Genomic DNA, 12515 nt, shown 5'->3' on the forward strand with positions numbered 1-12515 from the left:
AAGAATGGGCCTCAGCACAAGAAGGAAAGCAGAAAACAAAAAGAACACTATATTTGCCCACCCAGCGCACAGTAGCCAGACACAGCCACTGAAAGGCCAAACTTAGCAACTATAGAAAGAATGAAAAATAAGTGAAATACCCCACAGAAGCTCCACAAAGAACATCCACAATGTCTACTTTGATGTACTATTACCAGCAGTAGCGTTCCCATTTTCAGCCTTGATCTGCGGTTTTTTCTCCGCCGGGTCTTTTTCCCACGCCACCACAGAGTTGAGAACCATGTTATTGGGGACATGCAGCAGGTGGCCTTCGGTGTTGAGAAGGTACAAGTAACGAGTATCCCAGTCCACCACTTTCCCCTTAATGAGGGAAGGACCAGTCCCGATGGACACGTAGTTGCCGGTGCGGAGCGACTGCTGGCCGCTCAGCGCGATGCTTGCAACAAAATTGGAACCGAAGTCCTTGCATGCGAAACCGATAGTGGCTCCTGTTATGCCAGCAGCCGCAATAAGGGGTGACGTGTCAACGCCGAGCGTACCGAGTAGCGAAAAGGCTACAGCTCCCTGCACAAGCATCGAACTCACCCGGCTGGCGACACCGCGTTGGCTGGAGTCGGTAATGATGCCAGTTGCATGATAAAAACGATCAAATACGCGTTTCATTTCATGCACTATCCTTCTTATGCATCGCAGAATGGTGGTGAGCGGGAGGAGGAGGGGGAGAAGAAGGAGCAGGAAGAATAGGAGGAAAAAGATATACACCACAAAATAAGGGAAACGCAGCAAGCACGGGGACGGGGTGTGAAACAATAAAGTTCACGATCCCAAGCAATGAGAAAAATAGAAAAGAAGAGAATGAGAGAGACTAACCATCAGCCGTACTTCAGGGCAAACCCTTCACCTTCTCTCTCCCACTCACACACTCTCGCTCTTTCTACCTCCTTGCCCCTTTATCTCTTAAAAAGAGGCGTATTACAGAACAGTGCTTCTGCAGTTACAGCAGTTATTTAGTTGGATGTGTTTCCTGTCTTATTGTCGGCTCCGTCAAAAACGCACGCACACATACATTCCGCCTACAGCCCGGTGCTTGCGGCGCCCGCCGGCTTGCTGGTCTGCTTGTTCATCACAAATCCCGGCTTCGTTCCCTTCGTGTAGTCCTCACGACGGCGGCCGCTGGACCTAAGGAACTGCTGGTACTGCGGGGAGTTCACGTCGTAAATCATAGTTGCCCGTTCTCCTCTTGCAAGCTTCTGGTGTGCGTCAAGAAAAAATTAAAAGTGTCTGGCTTCCTTTTTGTTTTCACGTCGCAGAGAAGTTACACACACCCCAAACAGCAACAATAGCAAAAAAAAAAAAAAAGAACGGAAAAAAAAAGACAAGTATGATGGGTGTAGCGACACAAAAAAAAAGGATGTACGCTGCTTTAATAAGCAGCAGCACGCCATTGTGCTTCCGACACACATCCCGGTGTGTGTCAACTCTTGTTCTGTTTTGTGTTTCTTTACGTTCGAGGGGTTTAGTCAATTGCCGCAGTGTTTCCACCACCGGGTGTACAGCTGCTTCATCCCTCGGGTCCATCCGATCCCTCCACCTCATCTTCCTCTTCATTGCCTCCTTCCTCCCCACCTTGCTGCTCGCGTGTGCGTTTGCGCGACGTGGCAACATCTACCTCCCCCGCTGACTGCTGCAGCTGCTCCACCCTCTCGTGGCGGGGCCGTGTGTTGCTGGTTGCATCGACCTTGACTGCCGTCAGCAAGAAGCCGCCCGCTGTGCTCATGTTCACGGTGGGGTGTGTGCGGTTCAACAGCACCTGGTGATGGCGGTACCATGTCTCGGAAATTCGAACATTGACGCACTCTCTGCGCAAAAGAGAAAAGAGACCGGTGAGGTCTTCGAGAAATGGGCTGTACACCACAATATGGGCACCCAATGCAACAAACGGCAGCAGGTCTGTCAGTGCTTCCTCCACACCCTCGTCGGATGCAACAATTAGCGCATCCGCCGGCCGCTCTTTCAACATACGGTGTGCGTCGATACCCCGCATCCACTGCGACACACCACCACCAGTCTCGTTTGTCCGCCTCTTGTTCTTCTCCACTGCCTTCTCCTCGTCCTCTGGAGTCTCCACACCAAGGAGAAATCCGTCATTGCGTGGGACGGCCTTCCAGAGCTCACGAATGCGTGTCAGGCCCATGGCCTGCGCGGGAAACATGTTTGGCTGCGCCACTCTGTCCATTAACTGCAGCAGGATTCCGTCGTCACCGAGACGCGTGAGTAGCGCCGCTTCCAGGTGGCCATTTGTCTTGTCGTAGACGAGTACCCTGCTACCGCTGTGCACGTCGCTGTGGTGCAAGATCAGTGCGAGGGTGTCGGCGCGGAGCCGCATCGACCGCGTCTCCTCCGGTTCCACATCGGAGGGGTTGATCGTCGGCAGGTGAATCTCCGCTGCGCCGTCAGGTGTCACGCGCTCGACCTTGTACAGTGTGCCATAACGCTTCTTCTTCTTGCGCAGATACTTCTCCTGCGCATAGGCCGTCTTCGTGTGGAACGTCGTGCTCTTCTCCACGAGGGACGTGAGCAGTTCATCGACACCCTTCTCCTGCCGCAGGGCGGCCACCTCCGCGTTGGATAAGACCTGACTCCGGTTGTCGTCTACGAGGTGCCGGTTGTCGCGCCCCTCCTGCACGCCCTGCTGAAGGTTCGTGATGTCAAGATCAGGATACTCGTTTGTCGGGACAAACACACGGTCTTTCGGGTCGTAGCGCACCACCTCACCGAAGCGCAGGCCGGCAAGCGTGTCGAGCTGCACCGTCCCTGCGCTGCCAAGACGAATTCTGTTGCCCGCCTGCAACGCCACCATGCGCTTGAGGCCGCCACCGGTGAGGATGACGTGATCGCCAAGTGCGATGCGATCGTCAGCGCACCGCACCGCCACGCCGTCGTCGCCGGCCATTGCCACACCACCCTAAACAACAGCAACAAATATATATATATTTTTTAAAAAAGCAACATAGATAACAAAAGGCGGCGAGCGTAGAGCGGTGAGCCACAGCGGTAAATCAAAGGATGTAGAGGGCTGAAGCAATTCGATGGTGGACGGAATGACAATTCCTTGCCACATACACTGGAGTACCATGCCTCTCTCACTCCAAAGCAGACAGCGCCCTTCGGCACGCAGCGCTACACTCCGCCACGGCGTTAGCGAGCATCCGCTCTTCAATGTCGTCGTCAATGTCCAATGTCGTCTGCAGGCCGTCGCCCAAGGGAAGCTCCAACATCGCACTCGCCACTACATCCGTTGGCGGTGGGTCGCGAAAACAGCGACCATCAACACAAAGCACCGCAACAAAAAGTCGTTGAATGATTTTCTCGTAAGTAGCCGTCTCCCGGCAGATGGGGTTGTCCAGCAGAAACGCTTCGTCCATGTCATCAAGACGCACCGCCCGCTGCAGCATGAGATGGCGGAGAACCGGCAGCTTCGCCAACGGCGCGATTGCCGCCTCATTGCTGAGCTCGTTACCTTCAAGCAGCAACTCCTCCACCTGTGTGCAGCAGTCTATTCCTGTCAAGTCCTTCAGCTGATTCTCCGCGGCGTTCAGGTACTGCAGCGAGTCAGCAAGCGGTGCAACACCCTCAAGGCTGACGAGACGGTTTCGCGATACATCTAGCCGCGTCAACGCGCGGCAACGGGTGAAAGCGTCGCCCAGTGAGCGGAAGCCGAGACTGCGCAACGACACGGAAAATACCATTTCCACGTCATACTGGCGCGATGCAAGGAGAATACACGCCTCGGTGGCAGCGTCGTCCTGTTTGCTGCTGGCACCTTCCTTTGCAGGCAGCATCACTTCAGGTTTAAAAAAGAAAAAAACATGAGCAGGCATGGAACAAAAAGAATTATAATGAATAAAAAAGGTACTAGGCCAATCATGATATGTGAACAAAAACATGGAAATTCTCTTCACGGCAAGGGCATGGTGAGCTGAGGAATTTTATTGCACCAAACACAACACAACACAAAACAAAAGCACACACATTCCCCGCGGCGCGGCGGCTACACAAGACAATTATGCTTCTGCAGCAGAAAGAGTTGTTGCTGGCGATGCCGATACGCCTGCAGACCGCCGCTTGTCGCAGTAATCCTTGAGGCGCCCCGCCTGGTAGCGCCGCCGCAACACTGCAGCCTTCAGGTGCCACGGTGTTTCCACACTGAACTCATCACAAAGCAACTCCACTGAGTTGCGGAAAGCTGCATTACTCCGAATTGCGTCACGCTGCTCCAGCGCGCGCATCGCCACAGTGTGCACAGAGGCGGTGTACCCCATCTCCACATTCACCGCCAGGCGGGCAGCCTGCCCAAGCTGCGAGGTTGTCATACTTTCTACGTGATGCTCTAGCCACATAAAGCAAGTAATGGCCAATTTCGCTGGAATCGGCACATCCAAGTCCACTACAGCCTGTAGCAGCGTCAGCACCTGTGTGGTGTCGAGGCGCGCCTCTCGCCCACACTGCTCCTCCAGTGCGGTGAGAAGACGCCCCACGAGCACGTCATCCTGCAGCCCAAAGGCAGCGTGGCACTGCAGCATACGTATCAGTGTGCTACGCCTGCACTGATCCACCATAGCGAGTACGCGCGTACCCATGGCGTCAATCAGTGACTCCAGTGGTTCCGTGAGTGGCAGGCTGAGCACTGCAGATAGTACCATTTCGAGGTCCTCCTTTGACATGACGTCCACCACTTCCGTCAGCAGTGGCATCATGAATGACTCGTAGTTACGAAATAAGTCGGCCTCCAAGGAGACAGCCTTGAAAACAACACAACGGCTATGGGCATCAGCTTGCCGGCAAGTCTGCTGGAGCAGAGATCCAAAGTTTGCGCTGTGCAATTTCACCATGTGCCAGCACTTCAGTCGGCTGATGCACTGAAGAAGTCGGGAGAATTCACTGGGTGTCAACTTTTCGCAGTCCTGAATCAACTCTTCACATATTTCCTCCGCCACCATGCATTGTGTGCGCGCAGTTCCAGCTGTCTCTCTCTGCTCAACCAGCGCACTTACAATAATCAATCGATCCTGCAAAGAGGAGTAACGCTCCTTCACAGCCTGCAGAACACAGGTATCCACGTGCTCATCATCATTTCTACCTGTCAGCACTGCATCCCTGTCACATGTCACCACGGGCTGCACCGCAGCCGTACTCAACAGCAAGGCCAAAGCCAGTACATTACCCAACGGGTACGTCGCACCCACCACTAATGATGTTGCAGACTGTGGTGAAGAAGTAGACACTGTACCCTTGACACTATCATCGGTATCATCGCCGTGAGCATTGGCAGACTCTACGCGCAGTGTCTTCACAAAGAATCCCTCCGCAACGCCCAGTCTCACATTCCTGCTCAACAGCTTGTGCTTATGCAGTAGACGACACAGAGTGAGGAGGCCTTCCAAATCTGTCAGCATCCCTGGGAATACAGCTTGCAAGACGTGCTCGGTTATGCGGTCGCCAGCAATACCACGAAGCGCATCCGGGAACTCAGACAAGAAACCGGAGAGAGTGTCCAGCGAGTTGATGCCTTCTAGCACCAGCAACTGGTCAAAAGTTCGTTCAATGAGGCGACGTCGTTCACACGACTCAGTTTCGTCTTTTAGTGGATGTTCAAAGTTGAGGTATTTCTGCAATACGACAAGAGCAACGTTGCGGTCCATCACAGTCGCATTTTCAGTCTCCTCCTCAAGTCTGCGCAAAATGGATGCCAACAGATGCATTGGTATGGTCTCGTGTCGCACGGACAATGCAGAGAGGAGTCGTGTACACCAATGAAAGCTGATACTTGGCAAGTGCGCTTCAATGACCATCTCGTTGATCGCCATTGGGAGACTCCCCGCCACGCGCACATGATCACTGAGGTCAACGGAAAGAGCGATATCGTACTTCTTTAGCTCCTTCATGACAAGGTCCTGAGATTTTGGGCACTTACGCGCAAGATAAAACAATTCCACCTGCGTGAACTCCTCCAGTTGGCTGGTGAGGCGAAGGAGGAGGTATTCGGCAGCCGCAGGAGCCAACTGAGCCATCCGATCCAGTAGAAGCAGACCCAGATCCTTCACATGCGCCGCCGACAGCCACACCAGCACACGTGTCAACAACGTCTCAATACGCGCCTGTTCCGTAACCAAGTGGCTGTCAACTTCATTCTCCTTCGGCTCCTTCGTCTCCTCATGTTGCGGGTCGTGAAGGCGCTCAAGTACACGCCGATTTCTTTCCTGTTTGGTAAGGTACCCAACGATGAAGCGTAGCATATTGGCCGAGACTGATGACAAAGACGAGGGACGGAAGACCTTCTCCGTGGCATCGCCCATTTCGTCAACGCGACGCAGGAAAAGCTCTAGGCAGTGAGAGGCCAATCGCAGGTTTGCCACCAAAGACAAACGAGCATCCTGAGCCGAAACCTTGGCATTTGTGAGGAACGCGATGATGACAAGGTGGAGCGTGCGGCAGTCACAAGTGGTGAGGAGGTACTCTAGCAGCTTCGATGAAAGCGGTGAGTCCATAGCGATATCGAGTTTGCAGCAGAACACAAAGTGTCCAGGCGGGGGAAAGTTCGTTTTACACTTCGTCCCGTTGACAGACGCTCCATCCCGCTCTATCTGCCGCACACGAATGGACAATTCGGATCCAAAAAAGTCTGGCATCTTCACACCAGCACGCAGAACACATACAAGCACCTCCTCAAAGCGCTCGTGTGTGGGTCCTACTAAAGAAGAGGCAGCGACCGACACTATTTTTGTTGTTGTTGGTACTGTTGTAACGGTCGTTTCCTCACGGTTAACGTGAGATGACGCCGCTTCGCTATTCCTCTGTGCTGACTCCTCCGTGAGTGCGTGCCTCCGTGAGAGGTCCATCACATAGCGAAGGTAATCGTGAATCCAAAGGGACATCACTTCACGGATCCGATCCGTCGACGTGCGCCACTCTTCACTCGCCAAGACGTAATTCATGGCTTGAATGATAAACAACGTGAAGACATCAGTGTCATTCTCCATTCCCTCAATTGAATTCTGGCGCAACTTGAGGGGATTCAGCGTCTGCATCTTCAGCATCTGCTGGACCAGCTCGCCTCTTTGCAGACCATGCTCAACTATAAGGGGTGTCAGGAACGCGATGCAGCGTATCACAGACGACGATGATCGGGTGCCGTTGTAACGAAGCATACACTCTACAATCTTCTGACGTCTTTCGTTGTCAGGCACCAGTGGCAACGCCTCCATGACACACCTGAGTGTGTGTGTCATGCTGCTTCCCGACTCAAGGTCTAGCGCTCGTTCAGACAGTGCCAAGACAGCATCTGGTGCATCCACAGGGAATCCACTATTTGACAAGTCTGTGAGAAGTACGAGCCGCTGTAACGCAAGCCTGGCCGATACAGGCGGTTTGCTAGCAGCCCAGTCAATGCTTCTGGCAAGCCGTAGTGCATATTCACGGGTTTCATCTCTTTCTGTATCATGCGGCATCTCCGCCATACGTTTAAGCAATGTCGACAAGACGCACTCCATCGCATCACTTAACAACTGTTTTGGCAAAGATGTCCCTGCTGTATTGTTGGGAAGAGCCGAAGCGACAAAGCGCTGGAAAGCCTCCCAGTCAAGATGAACACCAGCAGAGAGGATGACCCTCATTGCGTCTGCCGACGAAAGACAGTTATCTTCCACCAAATTCAAGTATGTGAGGTGAGGCGCCTTTTTGTGAGGGGCGTGACTGAAAAGCTCGGCGACAAGCGCAGGGTCATCCTCCGGAAACGGGGTCTGGAAAATTACCTTCGCTCTGAGGCTTCGGCATTCCTCTGAGCGAATATTCGCTACCGTCTGCAACACACTGGGCAGGAGCCGAACTTCATCCTGCGTGTAAAGCGCCGGGCTCCGTCGCACACACAGAAGATACGTCAGCACCTCTAATCTATATGCTGCGGAACTAAAAGCGATATTCTGCATGATGGCAAGACACTCCCGCATCGACGGAGAATGGGCAATTGTCCCTCCCTTCGCACCGCACAATGATGGTCTTTTTGAAGTGCTGGCTTGCAATAGACCAGCGAAGTCTTCATCCAATGTTGTCTCTTTTAACTGCTTCGTTGATGAGGCGATGTATCGTACCAGGCGACGCAGGATGGTGTTCATAAGCACTGTATCACCCCCGGTGAGAAACATCTGCCGCCGCTCCTCGTCTGCAATGTACAAAAAAGACAAGCACACATCCACAGCTGCCCGCGCCTCCAGTTCAAAGAGCTTCACCAGGGCATCACCGCGCAGTTGATGCAAAACAGCAAACATCAACGCCGTTGGTGTTCTCAGTAATGCTCTCTCCGCCTCTCCAAGCAATTCACTCTCCGATGAGGCAAGGCGATGCACGCCGTAGGTGCAGCTCATGAGTATAGAAAGTGGTTGTGTCTCAAGTTTGTCGCTTGCATTGGCACGCTGAAGCAGCGCAACGATTCTGTTCGTGAGCTCCCCCACCTGCTGTCGGAGTGCATTATCTGCCGCCGCCTCAGGTGCCGCAGCTGCAGCATCAAGACGGCAGAGGAGTACCTCACAAACAAAACTGCACACAAGCAGCGTTTGCCCGCACGTTAGGAAACCAGAAGACCCCTCCAGCCACCGCATCGCCGCCTCATCTGCCTCATGAGACGGCGAATTAAAAACAGAAGCAACGGTATTGGGCGGCTCCTCTCTCATGTCAGAGAGCAACGCCGATTGCATAGCCGCCTTCTGGTGCGCACCACACCAGCGAACAATGACATCAAACGCGCGCCTCTTCTGCTTCTTATGTGGTGTGGTGTTGGCGCACGGCACCACATCACCACTTAAAGGCGAGGTCAGCGAAGCATCAGGGAACTCTCGCTGGAAGCCGCCCTCAATGGCCGCCAACTCGGCGCGCAACACAGCCGGCGAAAAACGCGAGCCACACAACACGAAGGGAATTTTCTTCGCGGACAGGCAAGCATTGGTGCGACGCAGAATTATCATTATTATTATTGTTCCCTTCCTTCCGTCCTCCCTCCTGGCACCCACCTATGCACAACCGAGGTGGTGCTGGTGCTAGTGGTGGTGGAAGAGGGTGTGTGTGTGTGTGCTTGTGTATTCAAAGACAAAATGAGAGACACGTTGGCATTGCAGAACTCCACACACACTCTCTCGCTCTTTTTCTGTAGCCCATGCACACAGCAGCTCCCGGTTGGCATGTCACTCGCGCTGTCGCACGTACTGACTCAGAAAATGGTGGGGAAGAGAAGCATCTTACTCTTGTAGTAGCGCTGCGTGCAGCGCAGCCCTCGACGCCACGTGGCGGTCCAAACGCAGCAGCACCGCCTCCAGCTCGCGCGTGGAGCAGCGACAAAGATCCACCTCCCTCACCGTGAATGAAGGAGCTGTCCCGCCCTCCCCATTCCGCTGCTGCGGCAGAAGCAGCTCAGGCTCGTCATCCAACTTAAATAGCACAATACCACTCTCCTTGTGGCGCGCAAGAGACGCCAACTGCTCGAGGGCGCCATCCATGTCGTCGCCAAAACGGTTCTGCGCAGCCATCTGCTGCAATATATGTGCTGTGTTACACACCGACCGCTTCTCACCCAAAATACTGCGCACCAGGTCGTAGGTTGACAACAGCCGCTCTTGTCGCTGTCGCCTACTTATTTTCTCCTGCTCCTTTGCCTCGAGGCCGAGTGACTCCCTCCGCATTTGCGCAACAACGGCACGCAGCTTATCCTCCGATAGGGAGGCTCGAAGTTCCTTGGATATCTGTGCTAGCAACTCCTCATCACTGACACCGCCGCCTCCTTCGCTTTTATCATCATCTGACGTGGAATGCACCATGGTGCCCCTTGTTTTACCGTCGTTCAACGAAAGGTCGTCGTTGCTGCGGAAGTCTACTTCACCTGTCTCCCTGGCCGTGGTGAGCCCAGCAGAAAACAGGGTGTCTCGCCAGGCCTCAGTGCGCCCCCAACGCTTCTTTAGATGCGCCTCCGCCTCCAGAACAGACGGCACACTTTCACGGAGGAGCCTCAGTTTCACCACCACCGCCGCGGCCGCCACCCCCTCCCCCAGCTGCTTCAGGCCTCCCAGACTCGCAGTCCCTGTATTGTGACTAGCAGGAGCTTCTTCTGCCACTCCGCCGGGGCCCGCAGTCACCGAGACCTGCAGCCAAGCAGTGAATGCGGCGCCGCACTCAATGATGTCACGAGTCAAGACCGTGAAACCGCAGTACCGCACAATTGCCTCCAGCCACTCAGCGTCCACTGTTACGGTGACGTTTGCTCCAGTGTGAGAAACTCGAAGTTGTGCCTTTTTCGCCATTGTGACGAGAAAAGCACCGTGCAGAATGGTAGAGAGACGCTGAATGGAACCCAAACCACTGCCGCGTGGCTTGTGGAGTGACGCCTCGGTTTGATTTTGTAAATCATCTACTGGATGAGCACTTAATAGATCACGAAGGCGCGCCCCAGGCACAGGTTTCACTGTCCTCTTCGGGGCCGCACCCCGTGTGGCGGCATTGCTGCCGTTGCCGTTGGTATTGCTATTAGCCTGAACCGTTCGTTTTGACTGGGGTACGGTTTCTTTTTTGGTTCGCCGCGGCGGCATTACAAGAGCTTCTATCTTCGCCTCGCTGCCAAGAAAAGGAAGAGACAGAAAGAGGTCAAGAATCACATCACGATTTGTCAGAGGAATCATATTTTTCACTCACTACGCAACACACGTCACCCCAAATTGGAGGCAGCACCTTATTATTATTTTTTTTTTCCTTTCTAGCTTCATTCTCCTGCGCCTCCAGAGCCCCAGGATAATCCCCGCGTAATCCCCTAAAATTGTGGAGTGTTGATTGGCATCTCTCCACAACAGAGAACTTGTGCACCCACCCATACACAACGGTAGCACACAAGATTCATATAGAGAATGAGAAGGGCTCGCCGCAGAGCATAAAAGACTGGGGAACGACCAAACAAAGAAAATACGAGACGAACATCGAAGTCACCTCTCACCTTCTGCCGAACCGACTTCTCGCATCATCATATGAGTTTGGCGATTGTGCAGGCTTCCGCACACTCACTCACCCCCACAGATGCATGCGCAACAATCGGAGAAGAGAAAAAACCTAGTTGAGAAAACAAAAAATAGTAAAACAACACGAAAAAGATGACAGGTACAGGATGAAATGTAGAAGCTAGGGAAGGGAATAGGGACGTCGAGGCGTTCGGTAGAGTGTATTGATATCATGCACGCACCCAAAGATGCAGAAACAACAACGACAGAGACTAACAAGAGAAAAAGCAACTGAACAAGAGAAGCGGTGAGAGCAAAAAAAAGGGCTGCGGGACTTACGTCTCGCCTCTATCGCCACGGCTCATCACCTCTCACAAATACCCCCACATGGGCTTTACGTCACTTTCCGCCTTACATCTCGTTGTCATTACGTTTCTTCCGCCGTTAATCCTTTCCTCACGCCCATTTCCCATGTCGCAGGGCTGCTTCCCTTTGCTGCCCCCGCCCCGTCCCTATGTGTGACCCTCTCACCCTCGCTCCCTCCTTCTCGCTTACTCTATATATATATATGCAGAAAGGCCTGCGCCTGCCCGATTCTCACGGCAGAGGAATCGCGCCCTCAAGGATAGGCTTTTTTTCAGCCACCTTCGTCCAGCTGGACTTCAACACCTTCACACGCCGCTTGCTCTTCGAAGCCCTGCATGTCTTCTTCTTCTTTGCAGCGGCGGCGGTGGTGGTGGACTTCTTCTTGTTTGCCTTCTTCTTGAGTGCCTTCATCCTCTTCATCGACTTCTTCTTCCTGAGTGCAGCCAACTTGAGCATCTTCTCCTTCTTGATTTCCCTCATTCTCTGCTGTTCCTGTTTCTTGACAAGCTTCAACCGCTTGGTCATCGTCTTTATCGAAACCCGCGACTTGCCCTTCAGAGGCAGCCCGTTCTTAAAGTAGAGTTTAACGGCCTTTTCGGGGTGCTTACCGCAGCCGGCATCTTTCGCCGTCCTCCACAAGGCGCCGACAATCTTGCTCCTTTGAGGCGGAGCACCCTTAATGACAGGGAAGACAGCTCTGCTGAACGTGGTGTAGACGTTTGGCTTCGACGCCAAGAGTACACGAGCCAAGCGCATCATTTTATCAAAAGCGGTATGGAAACAAGAAGAAAATCAATCCTTTCTTTATTAATAAAACAAAAACGACGAGTAGGACGAGGAGGAAGCATATAAATAAATAACTACACCCACACACACACACACACACANATATATATATATATATATAACTAAAAAGAATAGATACAGTGAGACAACGTAAAGCAAAGGAAGAAAAAAGTGGACCGCAGCACAAACACAACAACAAACGGGGAAAACGATTTGCCATCGTGCTTTATTCTAGGTTGGCCCACAACATAGTGAGCAGAAGAAAGAACCAGAAGCAAACTAATGTCGCAATAACACAACGGCACATGGCCCTGCTCTCGGAAAACACTGCGGAGT

The 12515-nt window shown here is 53.1% G+C and overlaps 6 protein-coding genes across 6 annotated transcripts; all 6 read right to left on the bottom strand.

The window, feature by feature from the left end:
* Positions 1-174: 174 nt before the first annotated feature.
* On the bottom strand, positions 175-663 carry DQ04_00141230 (hypothetical protein; the record flags this gene model as incomplete). Its single annotated transcript, XM_009308277.1, has 1 exon — positions 175-663. One exon carries the CDS (start codon positions 661-663, stop codon positions 175-177), a length of 489 nt encoding a protein of 162 aa, XP_009306552.1.
* Positions 664-1561: 898 nt separating this feature from the next.
* On the bottom strand, positions 1562-2953 carry DQ04_00141240 (tRNA (adenine-N(1)-)-methyltransferase non-catalytic subunit; the record flags this gene model as incomplete). Its single annotated transcript, XM_009308278.1, has 1 exon — positions 1562-2953. One exon carries the CDS (start codon positions 2951-2953, stop codon positions 1562-1564), a length of 1392 nt encoding a protein of 463 aa, XP_009306553.1.
* A 190-nt stretch (positions 2954-3143) lies between these two features.
* DQ04_00141250 (putative leucine-rich repeat protein (LRRP)) lies at positions 3144-3842 on the bottom strand (the record flags this gene model as incomplete). The annotated part of the gene is made up of 1 exon (XM_009308279.1): positions 3144-3842. The coding sequence occupies one exon, from the start codon at positions 3840-3842 to the stop codon at positions 3144-3146; it is 699 nt and encodes a 232-aa protein (XP_009306554.1).
* Positions 3843-4064: 222 nt separating this feature from the next.
* On the bottom strand, positions 4065-9017 carry DQ04_00141260 (hypothetical protein; the record flags this gene model as incomplete). The annotated part of the gene is made up of 1 exon (XM_009308280.1): positions 4065-9017. The coding sequence occupies one exon, from the start codon at positions 9015-9017 to the stop codon at positions 4065-4067; it is 4953 nt and encodes a 1650-aa protein (XP_009306555.1).
* Positions 9018-9287: 270 nt separating this feature from the next.
* On the bottom strand, positions 9288-10718 carry DQ04_00141270 (hypothetical protein; the record flags this gene model as incomplete). Its single annotated transcript, XM_009308281.1, has 1 exon — positions 9288-10718. The coding sequence occupies one exon, from the start codon at positions 10716-10718 to the stop codon at positions 9288-9290; it is 1431 nt and encodes a 476-aa protein (XP_009306556.1).
* A 906-nt stretch (positions 10719-11624) lies between these two features.
* On the bottom strand, positions 11625-12152 carry DQ04_00141280 (hypothetical protein; the record flags this gene model as incomplete). Its single annotated transcript, XM_009308282.1, has 1 exon — positions 11625-12152. One exon carries the CDS (start codon positions 12150-12152, stop codon positions 11625-11627), a length of 528 nt encoding a protein of 175 aa, XP_009306557.1.
* Positions 12153-12515: the final 363 nt, after the last annotated feature.

This window comes from Trypanosoma grayi (assembly GCF_000691245.1).
Source record: "Trypanosoma grayi strain ANR4 Tgr_14_V1, whole genome shotgun sequence".
Lineage (NCBI taxonomy): Eukaryota > Euglenozoa > Kinetoplastea > Trypanosomatida > Trypanosomatidae > Trypanosoma > Trypanosoma grayi.